The 16,609-nt window shown below is 42.9% G+C and overlaps 1 protein-coding gene across 3 annotated transcripts in view; it reads right to left on the reverse strand.

Moving 5' to 3' along the window:
* Nucleotides 1-16,609, reverse strand: part of NEXMIF (neurite extension and migration factor) — a 191,605-nt gene that overhangs the window by 12,775 nt on the left and 162,221 nt on the right. For all 3 annotated transcript variants that reach the window (XM_072626966.1, XM_072626965.1, XM_072626964.1), the window contains one exon: nt 2,953-3,078. In XM_072626966.1, the coding sequence (XP_072483067.1) occupies nt 2,953-3,028 (76 nt within the window). In that variant the 5' untranslated portion in view covers nt 3,029-3,078. The remainder of the gene's footprint in view (nt 1-2,952; nt 3,079-16,609) is intronic.

The raw sequence follows: 16,609 nt of genomic DNA on the forward strand, positions 1-16,609 counted from the left end.
CTACATTTGGCCTCTTTTATTAGAGTCAGAGTAATGCCTAATGAACTAGCCTCAGAAGCACAAAGCCCTGGATTCAAGTCTTGCTTCAGACACCCAGAGGCCCTGTGGCTCTGGACAAGTCACTTCACTTTGAGCAAGCGCTGCCCCTCATTGGTAGGGGAGAAGGGTTTGCCTCATCCAGGAGTTCCTTATACCAATGAAATTCCAGGTCCAATCCCTGTACCTATCTTTATGAATAAACGTGGATTGGTCATTGGCTTAAAATAGATGGCAACTATGAGTAAAAGAAAAGGATGAAAAATGATACCTGTGACATAGTGGAAAAATGACTAGATTTAGAGTCAGAAGAGCAGGTGTGAGTATTTGCTCTGCCACCTAGCTTTTATCTGGGGTCAAGTCGCTGCTTCTCCCATGTCCCTAAGGCATTTCTCAAAAACATTTAGTGACTCTGTGTTGCAAACTCTGATTTTTAGCTTTCAATAACCTCCATAATTTGACTCTAATTTATATGTCTAGACTTATCTTAGACTGCTCTACTTAATGTATTGTATATTCTAGTCAAACTGAGCCACTTTCTCCCCATGCCAAACTCCTGTTTCTCTCTCTTTGCTCGTCTTGCCTCTCCTAGATCATTTCTGACTCCTGAAGTCTTTCCCTCTCTCCAAGGCCTAATTCAGAAACTTGCTTCTTCATATAGCCTTCTCTGCCCCCCTAGATCTCTCAAACAGCACTTTACCTATACTTTTCCTTTGCATTTATCAGACTCACCCTTTTATCAGAGTTATTTGTGTACTTGCCCTCCCAGACAGACTAGAAGTTCCCTCAAAGCAGGGTCTATGTCATATCTATCTTTGAATCTCTAACATCTAGCATTGAGTCTTGCACATATATGTTTGTTGAACTGAACTGGAGTAAGACTTGAAATAGTCCCTGAAGGTTATGGAAGACTTGAATAAATGCAGAGGAGCTAAGAGGGTATCTCAGGTAATGAGAGGTGAATGGAAGGAGAGGGGTGATTTTGCCACTTAGTGGCTATGATCTTGACCTCTTCTAGGCCTTAGATCCCTCATCTGTAAAACAAGGAGGTGGGACTAGATGGTTTCTAAAGTCCATATAGATCTGTGTATCTCTGAATTATAATCATACCTAGACAATTCAATAGGTAGAGTAAGTACACTAGTGAAATGGGAGTCAAGAGACTTGACTTATGTGACCTTGGGCAAATCACTAAACCTATTTGAGTCTTTTCTCTGCAAAAGAGAAAACAAAACCAGCCTCCTAGAGCCTAGAGAGATTAAAGACAGAGATACATATACATGTATTGATATGCATGAAAAGATCTATAGTAGCACTTTTTGTAATAGCAAAATACTGGAAAAACCAAATGCGTGCCCATTGATTGGGGAACTGCTGAAAAAATTGTGGCATATGATTACAACATAAGATCATTGTACTGTAAGAAACAACAACTATGAAGAGCTCAAAGAAACTTGAGAAGACTTGTGTGAACTGATGCAGAGTAAAAGGAGAACTAAGAGAATGATATACATATAACATCACAGTATCGTCTCAAGAAGGAAAATGACACTAAAAATATTAAAACACATATCAAAGCAATGATTATTTTGACTCCAGAATGCTGATAAAACAAACTTTCCTCCTCTTAGCAGGGAGGTAGTGGATTATAAGTGTGTAATGAAGTATGTACTATGAGCTATGGTCAACATATTGGTCTGCTTTGCAAACAAAACCAACACAGCAAACTTGCTTTGCTGGCTGAAACATATTTCCCAGCAACTACACGAAATTCTCAAGGAAAAATTAGCCCTGTTGACAAGGTGGCTATCAATTCTCTTTGAGTACAGTAAATTAGCAAAGGGCAGGACCATCAGGAGATCTTCTGCTACATTACAAATTCTCCTCTATCTCCCACCCCCCAATTACTGAATCCAACTGTCTGCAATGGATCACATGCCAGAATTGGCCACAATTGATGGGGCTGATCCAAATATGTGTTTCTTCCCCTTGTGGCACACCTTTCTCTATGTCTTCTGAGATGCCACTGCTAAGGACTACAGGGACAATGAATAAAAGAAAATTGAGCTGAACCCTACCAATAGGCTGGGCAAATTATGTCAATAGGAAACTTAATGAGGAAGCTCAGCAGGTGGTCACATAGCCTCTGCTTCTCCAAGAAACTGGGGATGCACAAATAGGTTGGGAAGCAGCACATAAGAGATCAGACAACCACAGAAGTGGTTTGGGGTTTTTTTAAGTTAGAAGGGATTTCAAAGCATATCTAGTCCATTTAGGCAAGTAATTTGCCTAAGATCACACAGGTAGTAAGTAAAAGAGTGATTTGGATCAATGAAAATGTGCGAGAAGATACTATCTTCATTTGGGACCAATAAATACCCTTTAGAGGAACCATAATAAACCTTTATTTGAAAGTTGCCTGAGAATGGAGTACAAATAAGGGGATTATCTGCAAATTAGATGTAAATTTACCCATGTTTCTCTCTTCTTGGGAAAATTTTAAGTAAGAGCTCTGTACTACCAAGATGGACCTAGAAGCTCCATGAATTTAGAGAAAAAGAAGTTACAGGGAAGGGGTGACACCATCAGCCTAATAACTACTCACATTTATCTCCATTTTTCAGCTGGGGACACTTAAGCTCAGAGAGACAAGTGATGACTTGCCCATGGTCATACAACTAGTAAATACCAAATCTGGGATTCAAATCCAGCTCCAATGGCTAAATCCCGTTCTCACCATCCTTCCACAAAGCTATCTTGGCTTTCTAGTTCAACTAGCAGTATTGGCCTATCCCCTCTCTCAGTTCTGCAGCCTTACATGATGACAAAAAACCCCTGGAGAATTAAAAGGTGAGAAGTGAAAAAAAAATTTGTCTAGGGAGTGATAGGGATGGGTGGTTCAGAAGGTTCCCTTACCATTTTCTTTCATCCCATTAATCAGCCTGGTTCCTCCGTCCTCTGAGGCAGATTCCTTATCTTGCTGGTCATCCATCAATTTAACCTTTTATTGTTTCAATCCATACCCTGCTGCTTCTGTCCAACCTGCATGTTTCCAAACAAGTAATTAGAGTCATTCAAATTGGCTCTAAGAAGCTCACAAAGCTGAAAAGAAAACATAAGGTTCTATATAAAACCTGGAATTCAACTGGCCTCCAGATCAGGCCTCATTATCACTGTGCTTTCAGATTCCTATACCATGGTGGGTACATCAAATCAAGCTGGTGATTCAATGTCCTTTCCTTCCCACACTCCAGGGCCTGATGCAACCTGCCCAAGTGTGGGCTAGGGCTCAAACTTCTCTCTCATGTTATAGTTGACAAAATGCTTTCTCTCTACCTCTCTCACAGTCCTTGTAAGAGAGGTAGAGAAGGTGTTATTCTCTCTATGAAATGGAGGGGAAGGGACTCATCCAAGGTCAGACACTGAGTTAGTGGCAGAGCCTAGACCCAAAAGGTCCAGTCCATTGGTCTTTCCACCATATCATACCATCTTTCAACTTGTCTCTCTGAATCTAATTCTGCAAAGCTCAATCCTGTGGAGACACTATGCCCTAATCAATGACAACCCCAAGCTCTGATGGGTGTCTACAGAGAGGAAACTTCTTGGGCATGGTTTCTAATGGTCAGGTCTTCACCCTAACCTTGGAGAAACTTCCCAGTTCACCAGGTTCCTAATCAGGAAGGAAGGGATAAGCACTAAGCAGGATCCAGGACAGCCTTTTAACTTTATTGGTTTGAGGTCTTTCCTGAGGGAGAATTAATCAGCTCAAAGGACTTTGGGGCTGAAACACACTGGCCTTACATGTACTTGTTCAATCTCTATCCAATTCAGATGGTCAGAGGTTCAATTAAATGAACTCAACCTCAACAAATATTTAAGTACCTACTGTGTTTTGAGCACTGTTACATATGGGGGAGATACAAAATTTAGGTAAGACATGGTTCCCTGCCCCCATGGATCTAATAGTGTAGGGGAGGAGAGTATAACATCCAAACACAGATAACTAGAATATACAATGCATGGTAAATGCAGCAGAGAGGTGCAAAGCAAGGTCCTATGTCAGGTAGAATGATGGGATTGGAGTGGGAGGTGAAATCGAAGGAGGCTTCCTGGAAAGGATGGCATCTGAGTTAGGTTTGAGAGGATGGGCAGGAATTTAGGGAGTGAAGGGAGGATATCCAAGGCAGAGAAAATAGTATGAGCAAAGGGAAAGAAACTGTGAGAGTTCAGAGAATGCTGGTGTTGGGACAGGCAGAGAACAGCTCAGAATTTTACTGAAGAGTAGAGTGTACGGAAGGGAATAATATCAAAGAAGGCTAGAAAGGTGGGGCACTGTCAAACCAGGGAGAGTCTGTAACAAGTTAAGGAGGGTACACTTTACTTGAGAGGAAATGGGAAGCCACTGAAGGTTTTTGACCCTATGTTTAAGAAAGCAGTGGTGTGAAGTGCAGATTAGAAGTGGGAGAGAGTGAAGATGGGAAGACTTGTGTGGAGACTCTAGAACAGTCAAGGCAGATAGGAATAAGAACAAAGAGAAAGAAATGGCTATATGATAGAATGGACAGGACATGGTAACTTGCATATGATTTTCCAGAATTTGTGGACCAATTCATAGCTCCACCAACAATGCTTTACTGTACCTGTCTTTCCACAGCCCAGCCAACATTGTCTCTATCAGTCTTGTCATCTTTGCCAATTTACTGGGTGTGAGGTGAAACCTCAGAGTTGTTTTAATTTGCTTTTATTTTATAAGTGATTTTGAACAGTCTTTAATGTGGTTATTTTATAGTTTACAATTCTTTTGAAAATTTCATATCCTCTACTTTACCTACTTTGGCTAATTTATCTGTATATCTTGCATATCAGACTTTTTCCAGCAATATTTGATGCAAAGATTTTTACTCAGCTGATAATTTTCCTTCTTATGCTACCTGCAGTTATTTTGTACATACAATAGCTTTTAAACTTTCTGTGGTTGAAATTTCCCCTTTTCTCTGTTATGATCACTATTATCTCTCGTTTGATTAAGAATTCTCCTCCTAGCCATAGTTGGGAAAGGCACCTGCTTCTTTTCCCTGGTTTTGTGTGTGTGTGTGTGTGTGTGTGTGTGTGTGTGTGTGTGTGTGTGATGTGACTTCTTATATTTAGATTACATAATCCATTTAGAATTCATTATGATATATAGTATAAGATGCATTTCTGCTAAGCTGTTTTCCAGTTTCCCTAGAAGTGACTGTCAAATAGGGGAGTCTTTCCCTAAGTCATTTATGTTCATAGGTTAATTAAACATTGGGTGATAGTATTTTTTAGGAATTTTTATCAATGCAGTGGGAGGTTGGAACATTTTCTTTCATTCTTTCACTTTGGTAATTGGAGGAAATGAGGTATGTTACAAGGTCTATATGGTTATGGGTGTAGCTGGCAAAGGGAAGAGAGAGAGAGAGAGAGAGATACTCCCTTAAAGCAACACAGAGCAGGGAGATAAGATAGCACTTTTGGTGGTATCTTTGGTAAAGGACCCCGAATATTTGGGACTTGGTTTCCAAGGAGCGACAGGCATTTGGGGGGGCTGAATCTCTTTTGATTTCCTCTTCTCAGTAAAACTTTCTTTTGGAATACTGTGAACTATGTGTTTACAAATGAATATGGAAGGCCGAATGCCTGGATTGTTCCAGTTTTTTAGGGGGTGGGGGCAGGCCCACAAGCCAATAGAGTTACAAAGGACTCTGCCACATACCTAGGTCCTTTGTGTCATGAAACAATCTCTGATATAAGGATTATGTGATGATTTTTCAAAGAAAGTAATAATGAAGTCAGGAGGAGGAGCAGAATGGGAATAAGGTTCAAAGAAAAAAGGCTCAAGGCACTCTGAGGAGATTCACAGACACTTGCAGAACCAGAATGCTAAGAATGTAAGTGGGAGGCAGAAGCTCCTTTGCTTCTTAGCTTCTCCGTTAGGAATTCTATCTGTGTCCTTGCAAACCCACACTGAGATGGTCAAATCAGTCTTTGGACTTGCCCGATAGCTCCAGCCTTAGTGAGATCTCAAGGCAATAAGAGCTTACTTCTACTCCATAGGCCACAGGCCACTGCACCTGTGGAAGGAGCTGGATTCTGCTGCCTGATGCCTCCGACCATGACACTCAACCAGAGTGGGCCATGGAGACTGGTGGAAGGATGTGGGAGGGAGTAAAGCAGATGACAAGATGACTCAGAGCTGGCCTGCAGCGTGAGAAGGACCATAAGACATAGGGAGAAACAGGAAATGAATGACTAAGCAAGGCAAGAAGGTGGCAATAGTAATGATTCCCACTGATTTAGTGGCTTAAAGCTTACAAAGCATTTTCTTCTCAACAATCCAACAATTATGTGGAAGTAGATTATCTAAGTATTATCCCAATTTTATAGATTAATTTACTCCCAAAACATCATGTTGCAGAGGCAGAATTGAGTTGGAGGTAGGCTAAGAGGTGACCCCAAAGATACATACTTTGTGACCATGGCAGGATTTGAACCTGGGATCTCTGAATCCAATCCAGTACTCTTTCCACTGTACCATGTCACAGGGATTGGGATGGAGGGGAAGGATATGGAGACCTGTCAGAGTCACAACTTGGCATCTGTGCCAAGTCCTTTACAAGTGCCCCTCTGTTCCTAGAAAACAGGTGGGGGTCAGGCCTAAGAGCCTATCCTGCTCTGCCTAGTCATCCAGTGACATCTTCTCTATAAGCCTCCCCTCAAAGAAGCACAGATCTCATCACAGTCAGGCAGCTGGGCTTTAGAGGATCTAATCAGTTAAGTATTTATTATGTACAGTATCCTTAGATAACACATGCTTCCTGCCCTAACAGTCTAGTGTGGGACAGGGAACATATAGAACTCTAACTTTACACGATAGATTAGAGAGGTTCAAACCAAGTACTATACAAAGTCTGAGGGAAAATTTCCAAGTGACTTCTGTAGAACTGTGGGGCGAAGAAGCTACAGTCCTTAAGTCTGAGAAGCCCTTCAGTGACAGGAAACTATTCATCAGGTCATGTTTATGAATTGCTAATTTACTCTGTCAACCTTGGGACAGTACCTCTCTTGGGGCCTCTGTTCTCCTCTACAGAAGGCAGAGATTGGATTAGGTGATCTTTATACCCTATGTATCATCTACCCTTTGCTCCCCAACCTCCTCTACTCCTTTTCTAACCTGGAGAGGTCAAAGATAATAGGATTTAAAGATAGAAGACACCTCAAAGATCATTTTCTCTGACCTGACCAGATTAAAAAACTGAGGTGCAAATAAGTTAAATATTAAATGGTCACACAGATATTAAGATATAGAGCCTGAATTTGAACCTAGAAATTCAACATTCTTTCCATAATACTATGAGGCCTCTGGTCATTGGGTAAATGAAGGACATAAAAATACAGGTTGAAATGAGGAGTTCAGATCATGTGTGGAAATCTGTGATTTTGGTTCTATTATTGGAAGTTGGGTGGATTTCATTTGCCAAAGGGAGAAACTAAGGCATGGAAAGATTGTGAATAATAACAATAAGTCAGATTTATCTATGATCCTAATGAAACTGGGATTTCTGGATCAGGGTTTTGGATTGAGAAACGATGGGCTCTGAACCAAAGATCTGGTAAATTTTGATAGAGAACTGAGAACAAGGGAAGTATTACAAGACAGATGTCTACATTTTTCCAAAAATAGAAAAGAGCAGAATCAGCAACTTTAATTCTTAGGGGAGAAAATCTAAAAGCATAGTGAACATTAAGAAAGGAGAACAGTAAACACTAAAACCCAGCATGACTTCATATAAAACTACCAGAGATCTAGCTTTGGTCTCATCCTCCTCAACATTTTTATCAATGGAGTTGAGGCACAGTGCGGGTAGAATGCCTTTCCACTGAAAGGTAAGCTCCCTGAGGGCAGCAACTGAACAGATTAGACTTTACCTTGGATCATGCCGCTAGCTCCCAGTGTTTTGTACATACTAGAGGCTGAACAAATATCTGACTGACAATTAGAAGAATAGTATGTATGGACTAAATTTCTCCCTCTTCCTCTTCAAGGAGGCAAAATGTACTCTTAGGAGTTATAAAGGAAGAAAACTGCTACCCTCCATCTATGTAATCAATCATTCCACAAGCAGGAGAGGTCTGGTGATCTCTCTACAGAACATAGTCTAGAAGCTTGGGCTCCTCCTCGCCCCCTTCCTCTCTTAGGAAAAGACAAACATGGAAGAAGGCCCCACTTCAGAAAACAAAGGATCCCCTATTAGTGAAAGCGTGGTGCAGTCTGAGCTTGTCCATCAATTTGGGACTGCCAATAGTGGGAAGTCGGCCCGGAGGACAGTACCAGCAGGGTCAACTTCACCTCGGCTGATGGTGAGTATATACAGTTGGGTGTTCTCTGAAATAAGCCACAGAAGAAGACTATTTAAGTAAAATGTGAAGCTTCTGAGCTACACTGAACCATCATTGTAACAGGGGAAAGAGTGCAATAATGCCCTTTCTGAGTCACATATCTTATCTCAACCACAAAAGGCATTTCCCTCTGAAATATATTCACCTTGTTGGAAATATGCTTGGCCTTCTCCCCAGCTCACCAATTGGCTTCTAAATAGAATCTCACAAAATCACAGAATTTCAGAGCTGGAAGGGACATCTGAGGCATTTAGTCCAAACCTTGCCTGAAATGGAAATCTTCACTTATATCCTGTGTGACCTTGTGAAAATCACTTAACTTCTCTGGGACTCAGTTTCCCCATTTCTAAAATGAGAAGGGTTGTACTAGAAGACATTTAAGGGTCATCTATGAGTCTAGTCTTAAATCTCTAAGTCTACGATTCTATGACCCCCCAAAAAGTACAAATCCAACTTCTGCTTGAACACTTCCAATGCTAAGGAACTCACCTTTCTCAATGCCCATAGAGCCTTATATTCCTATGCATTTATCACACATTTCATTAAAATTGAGTAATTTATGGTCACATGGCCACCCCCCAGCTGAGGATTTTATCATCATTCACCTGGACTATTGCAATCGCTTCCTAATGGATTGCCCCCTTTTCCAGGATATCATCGAGACAGATACTACTCCCCTGTTCAAAAAGTGTCAGTGGTTCTCACTGCCTCTAAAATAAAATATGAACTCCCTAGTTGACATTTAGAGCCCTTATCTTACTCCAGCTTATTTTTCCAGACTGATTTAACATTACTCCCCTTCACTCTGGCCAAACTGGCCTATTTACTGTTTTCTACATACACCATCCTATCTCACCTCCATGACTTTGCATAGGCTTGTTCTCCTCTGCCTAGGGTGCACTCCCTTCTCATCTCTACCTCTTGGAATCCTTAGCTCAAGTGGCCCCTTCTAAAAGAAACTTTTTCGGATACTTTTAACTGTTAGAGCTCTCTCAGAAACTATTAGCAGTAGCTTGGTATGGAGGGCAGAGTGCTGAACTTGGAGTCAGAAAGACCTGAATTGGAATCATGCCTCAGACACTAATGAAATATGTGACTCTAAGTAAATCATTGAACCTGTTTGCCACAATTTCCCCATCTATAAAATGAGGATAATAAAAGCACCCAGCTTGGAGTTGTTGTGAGGATCAAATGAAAATAATACACGTAAAGCACTTAGCAAAGTACCATATAATGTTAGCTATCATTGTTTACTTGTATATATTTTTCATTTAATCATCTTTATACATGTTGTTCCTCCCTCTGAGTCAAATGTAAGCTCTTTGAGGGCAGAGCCTATTTTCACTTTTGTCTCTGTATCCCTACCCATGCATAGTGCCTGTAGACACTGTAACAACAACAGTAATAGTAATAGCCAACATTTATATAGTGCTTACTATGTGCCAAACACTGTGTTAAGTGCTTTCTAATTATCACCTCATTTAATCCTCACAACAACCTTGGTAGAGGTAGGTGCTATTATTATCTCCATTTTACAGATGAAGAAACTGAGGTAGACAGAGGTTAAGTGATTTACCTAGGGTCACACAGTGAGTAAGTATCTGAGGCTGCATTTGAACTTCGACCTTCTTGACTCCAAGCCTGATGCCTTATCTACTTCTCCACCTAGCTGCCACATAGTAGGCACTTAATATATGCTTAATGAATTGAATATGTGCCTAGCTCTTAAGCTTTATGTGCTCAGGGGATATGCCTTCTTTAGCTGGGTAATTCACTCAATGTTTAGAATACTAGTTGGCATACAGCTCCCTCTGTCTAACCTTCCCTGAATAGAGACACCTAAAGATACTAAAATCTCCATTTTGCAGATGAGAAAAATGAGGTGAAGGGACTTTCCTAGTGTTATATACAGCCAGGAAGTTTTGGCTTGAACCCAGGTTTTCTGGTTCCAAATCCAGGGTTTTTCAGACTATACCACATGGTGGCAGAATGAGCTCTAGCTGAGGGGTGGCTACCAGCCTGGGAGTTCTAATGTGGTTCTTCCATGGAGACCTGGAGAAGTTCATCACCTCCTCATAGGCATGTTAGGAAACCAGAGCTATGTCACCCCAAGAGAGCAACACTGCCTTTTCATAATCTACTGGGGTCCAGAGAAAACAGGCATGGTTGATTCTACCTCATCTAAAATACTCCTTTGAGTCAGGGGACAGGACCTCTCAGTGCCTCAGTTTCTCCATCAGTGAAATGGGGACAACTGTATCCATTCCTACCTACCTTCCTAGCAAGATAAACTTCAAACTGACTTACTGTTAGCTTCTTAAGGGCATGGACTGTTTTCATGTTTTGTACCCAACACAAATACCAGCTGGAGCAGATCAGAATCTCTGCTGTTGGACTCCAATCTCCCTTTCCGGTCTTATTTCACATTGCTTCTCCCTTCTAGCCACTTTTATCTCCCAGCTGTTCCCTGAACTCCTCTTGGTTTCTCCTGCTTCTGTATACTGACTGAAACAGGCTGCCCCCCATTCTAAGAACAGACTCTCTCCTCATCTCCCCCTGCCTGCTAGAATTCTCCAGGAAACTTTTTTGATACTTGAGAGAATTCTGGCTGGATCTCTTTGCTTCATCAATATTCTGTTTTATATCATACTTATGTGTGTATATGTTGTCCATTTTCCAGGGCAGGGAATTTTTGTTTAAGTCTTAGTATCTTGGTGCCTAGCAGGGGCGCTGGATGTTTGTTTGAAAATGTTTGCTGAATTGAGCTAAATTAATGTGAAACCCTATACCAAAAATATCTGTCCTACAGAAAGCCAATGGGTTAATCCATACCTCCTGAATTCCACTGATAAAGAGTGCTGAGCTATGTACCTCCAAGCTAACATCACTGATTTCATGAGTACAATTAATCATCACATTGTTAATGCCCAAACCAGTAATGTCATCGTCAGGTCATAACTGATAGAATACACTTGCAAAATGGATTTCCTGTCCCACATTAATAAAATGTTAGATAATGAATCCCACACAGGCACAAGAGACTTGCTCAGTGAAGGCCAAGGATCAGGCTGCCTACTCCATATTTTCCCTCTTGTCCATCTCCTGCCATTAGCGAGAGGTGGGATGGTTTCCCTCCTATGGGGCAGGCCATACTGCCTGGGAAGCAGAAGGCAAGGCTCCAGAGACAGAAGGGATATATAAACAGACTATGGAATTGTACCCCAAATAAATTAATAAAACCAAGATATTTACAAAATATTTATATATTTTAGCAAAATAGGAGCAGTAACTAAGGATCCATTGGGCCCCACTGTGATCTCTATGACTTCATGAACTGGCAATTTTTATAAGGCCATAATCAATGCCCAGGCTGGCTTTTTAAGCATCATTTGGTATACATCTTTCTGGGGTTCTCTGCAGCCTTTATATTTCTCCCTTTTAGGAGCACAATTGAATTGCCAGTTTCCTGGCTATCTTCTTGTGTCTCTTACCCATCTCTCTTATTTGCAAAGTTTTCAGACCTGAGAGGTTGGGTACATGGTTCAATATCCTCCCCTCTATGACATTCCTGACAGCTGGCCATTCAGCTTTCCTCTGCCTTCATACCTCCCGGGATGAGAGCTTACTACTTTCTGAGGAAGGATGTTGTCTTTCTAATTTGGGTATTTAAAAAGTTCTTCATACTGAGCTGAAATCTGCATCCTTGTAACCTCCCCTCCATCCATTGATTATAACTCTGCCTTTTGGAACTAGACAGAAAAAGTCTAATGCCAGTCTAAGCATCCCATCCTGTGGTTTGGCATGGCAGCATCTCCCAACATTCCAGTCTTACCTCTCCACTATTCTTTTTCAACCAGACATTACTATTTACTGATTCCTAAATATACCTCATGGTTCCTCACCTCTGGGTCTTTTCTCATACCATACCCTTTTTCTGAAATGCCCTCCCTGTACTTCCTATCTGCCTCTCAAAAATCCTACCCACTCTTCAAAGCCCAACTTAAAGGCTACTTCCCTCATGCAGGCTTCCCAGGTTACCCCAAATGGAAGCAATTTCTCTCTGTCTGTGTCACCCATGTGGCATCATCTCCCCTGCTAGACTAGAAATTTCTACAGGACAGGACCTATAGCTTATTCATTTAAGGGACCCCCCACCCAAGTACACAAGTAGGGGTTTAGATTTGTCCAATGAATGTTTAGTTTTTATACACAGTTTACGGAAATGACTCGTTTATTCTCCTGAATCAGGCAATTTAGCTGCATCCTTTTCAGCCTCTTAACCTGTTCATTTCTGTTCTGCCTAACTTATGGGTAATACGAGACTTAAGGCTGGAAGAGATCTTGGAGATCTCCAACTCTAGCTCCCTCCTTTTAGAGACAAGAAGACTGAGAGTCAGAGAGGGCTAGGAACCTGTCCATGGTCACACACTGATAGACTTCAAAGGGCTTGGAAGCTGTGCCCCAAGGACTCACAGCTGGGCACAGTGATACATTTTCTCTGTGACTCCAAAGTGTCAGTGTAGGTCTCATGATACCATGAAGTCATCTGTGGAGGGCAGAGGCCTGGCTGGGAATAGTCCTTGGGTGTTACTGACAGGGTATGCTAAGAGAGGTTTAAAGTGTATGGAGAATGGGACTTGGAAGGATTTGTGATGGGAGCTAGGGAGAGAGATTAGGTGGTTAGCTCATCACATCTGTGCAAACTGTGCATCTGTGCAAGGGTGAGGAGGGAAGCTGGTGGGGGAAAAGTCCCTAGAAGAAGGCTCTTGTGTCCCAGGATCTTGGAAAGAGTTAGGTCTGAAACTGCTGCCCTCTCTCCACTTTGAACCCTCTAGGAACACTGTGTGCTGCGCTGGGGCCTATGACAACAAGGCCAGACAGGCTTGCTGCCTCAGGTGCCTCAAGCCCCCAGGGTCACATAGCCTATACATATGTGGGGCAAGATTCATCCAATGTGCTAAGCTGCTTTGTGAAGTGCCTACTAGGTACAAAGCACCATGGCTCAGCCAGGTAGGAATGGGAAGAAGCTCAGAAGTTGCCTGGAAGTGCCATCCTAGTACAGAAGCTTAGGGCCTACTTTAGATTTCTCCTGAGCCATGAGCATTTTGGAAAGTAGTGACAGAGTCTTTATCTATTTTGAGCTGAAAGTGATTAGCACTTTTGGAAGAGGGTGCTCTAAATTGCTTTGCTAATCATGGTAAATCTAGCCAGGAATGGCATTAAAATAACATTATCTCAGACATAGGTATGAAGTTATCCATTCAATCAGCAGACACTAATTAAGCACCTACTGTGTGCCAGCTGGGGGTGAAGTGCCCCCTCACTCTAGGGCTCCCAGTCTAGTTAGTGGATCAGCTCCAAACAGCAGACAGCTCCAGTATACACAAGACTAGACTAGACTATAACAGAGACAAACCAAGTACTAAGAGAGCTTAGTTGGGGAAGATGGTGAGCTAAGCAATGAAATGCTCAGTTGTCCCCTGTCCAAGGTGGCCCTGGGGCCCAGCGAGCTGACAGGCAGCTAGCTTTGGTGTTCTGACAGCTTGAAGTTAATGGTGGACTAGAAATGGAGAGAGTCAGAAGAACTGGGGTCTAAGACCTGGCTTTATTATTTCTTAGCTGACTTGCCTTAGATGAATCATGCCAGTTTTCTAGGCCTCAGTTTCCTTATGTGCAAAACAGCCAAAATATTACTCATTGACAGTGGCATGGACAGAGCACTGGGCTGAAGTCTAGAGATCTGGGTTCATATGGCTCTTAATGCCAAGTGTGTGACCCTGGTCAAGTCCCTTCAAGCCTCAGTCTTCCCCTCCAGAAACTGGGGGTGATGTTTATAATACTGTAATAGCATCACAAGATTAGTGTTATATTTAATCTTAATATCATGTAAACTTGTAAAGTGCTTTACAGATATTACCTCATTTGATTCTTCTGACAATACTGGGAAGAAAGTGCCATAAATGTTATCACCATTTTAGGGGAATAGGCTAGGAACCTGATCGTGAAGATGAGGAAAGCGGGGCTGAACGCGGCGTAACGAATGACTTCGGATCTCACAGCAAGGACGGTCTGAAAGGGAATGTGAAGCCCCATTCTCCTGTCTAGAAGGCCAGCGCCCTGCCCACTGCACCGCTGCCCTTCTTGGGGCATGTGGGAGAAAATGCTTTGTAAACCTTAAGTACTAGAGAAAGGTGAGCTCCAATTATTAGGAAGAAAAAATACCTGGGCCAGGCCGAGCGGCAGAAACCTGTGGTCGTGGCCGGTTCCGCGCTGCTTCCTCAGCCCCAGAGAGCCTGAAACTTACTTCTGGTTAATCTAGTTGAAAGAAGATAAGAAAAGAAAAGAAAGGAAAAACCCCGACCTGCCTGTGGGGGCAGCAGAGGCAGAGATCTGTCCCCTCAGCCCCGAGTGGGCGGGGCTTTCAGCCCAGGCCCTGGCAGCGGCTGAGGGGCCCTGGGTACGTGCCGGGGAGGTCCCTGGGCAACAGCAGTAGGGAATGTTGCCAAGGGTGAGGTAAGAGGGGGAAAGGAGGTGGGGGGAGGAAAATGAGGAGGAGGGGGAGAAGGAGAAAGATGAGGAGGAGGGGGAGGAAGAGGAAGATGAGGGGAAGGGGGAGGAAGATGAGGAAGGGGAGAAGGAGGGGGCGGAAGGGAGACTCCAAGTCAGGCCCAGCATCTCAGGGTGAGCAGGAGAAAAGGAGAGCCAACAGACAGTCCCCAGTAGAAGCACATTTCAGGATCCCGGTGAACCTTGCTTTGCGCCTACAACAGGATCACAGCATTTTAGAGCTCTAAGAGGCCACGGACTTGGCTCACCTAGTGTGTTCCCCTTATTTGATGGGGGGAGGGCAGACGGAGGCCCCTAGAAGGGGACCTGACTTGTCCAAGATCACTCAGGTGGTACCAAGTCATATACGAGTGGTGTGTTGTAGAATGAATAGTGGGTTAGAAGTCAGAAATCGGGGCTTAAGGTCCAGCTCTGCACCCGAGTGGCTATGTGACCTTGAGCAAGTCCCGTCCAGCCTGCTTCCTGGTTTTGGTTCCTCTTTGTAGATCACAGAGAATCCCAGAATCTCAGAGGTCGAAGGGACCTTATCCAGAACAGGAATCCCACCTTGAACACCCCCAACAAGTGGTCATCCAGCTTGTCAAACGAGAGGGTGCTTTGACCTCCAGGAGTCCTTCCGACGCTATCATCCATTATTCTAGTTGCAATAGTAGAGGCCCTTCCAGCTCTGACATTTTGTGACTCTGTGATTTTTTATCAATCAAATTCCATTCTAAGTGCACTGAGTATGTATGTTCGTGCCCTTGTGTGTGTGCGTGTGTCTACTTGAAGGAAAGTTTTTCTCTTCGATAGCCCATAAATCAACAACCACAAATTGTTGTTGAAAGGATTTGTATTTTCAGTCTTTACCCCTTTGGCTGCCGGATGCTCCTGAGGTTCACTCTCTCCTGTGCAGAGTGAGCTTTCCACCTTGTTTTCTGAAAAGCACCTTTTCTAAGCTGCCAGGGGGGACACTGAGTTCTATTACACAGAGATTAGGGCCCCAGAGCCTTGCAAATCTCCAAGGTCTGGAGCTTCTGAAGAGGCAAGGGAGTAGAGTGGCAAGAAGACTGGATCTGGAGCTAAAGATCCAGGGTCCAGTCCTGGTTCTGCCCTTTACCTGTGTGACCTTAAGCTGGTCACTTATCCTCAGTCTCTTCATTTGTAAAAAAAAAAAAAAAAAAAGAGGGATTTTGCCTGGATGACCTTTAAGGTCGCTTCCTGCTTGGAATCCATGATCCCAATTGTTTTGTGGTTTGTCCTCTTGTAGCAGACTGCCAGCCTTGATGCCTTGGTAATAATATCACTCAAATTGGCAAAAGCCCGTTCTTTCCCAACTATTCTGGCAGGGGGTATTAAAAGTATTATGGTCCACATTTTACAGATGAGGAAACTGAGGCTCAGAGAGACCATGTGACTTGCCCAGGGTCACAAAGCTAGTATTAGAGACAGCATTTAAATCCTGGTTTCCTAATTCTAACACTCACTGATTCATAGAATGTCAGAGTTGAAAGGGACTTTAGAGATCATCTAGCCCAGGGGATCTTCACCTGGGGGTGGTGAAGTTGTTTTGTTAAAAAATATTCTGACAACTGCACTTCAATAG

Source organism: Notamacropus eugenii, chromosome X, assembly GCF_028372415.1.
Source record: "Notamacropus eugenii isolate mMacEug1 chromosome X, mMacEug1.pri_v2, whole genome shotgun sequence".
Taxonomy (NCBI): Eukaryota; Metazoa; Chordata; class Mammalia; order Diprotodontia; family Macropodidae; genus Notamacropus; species Notamacropus eugenii.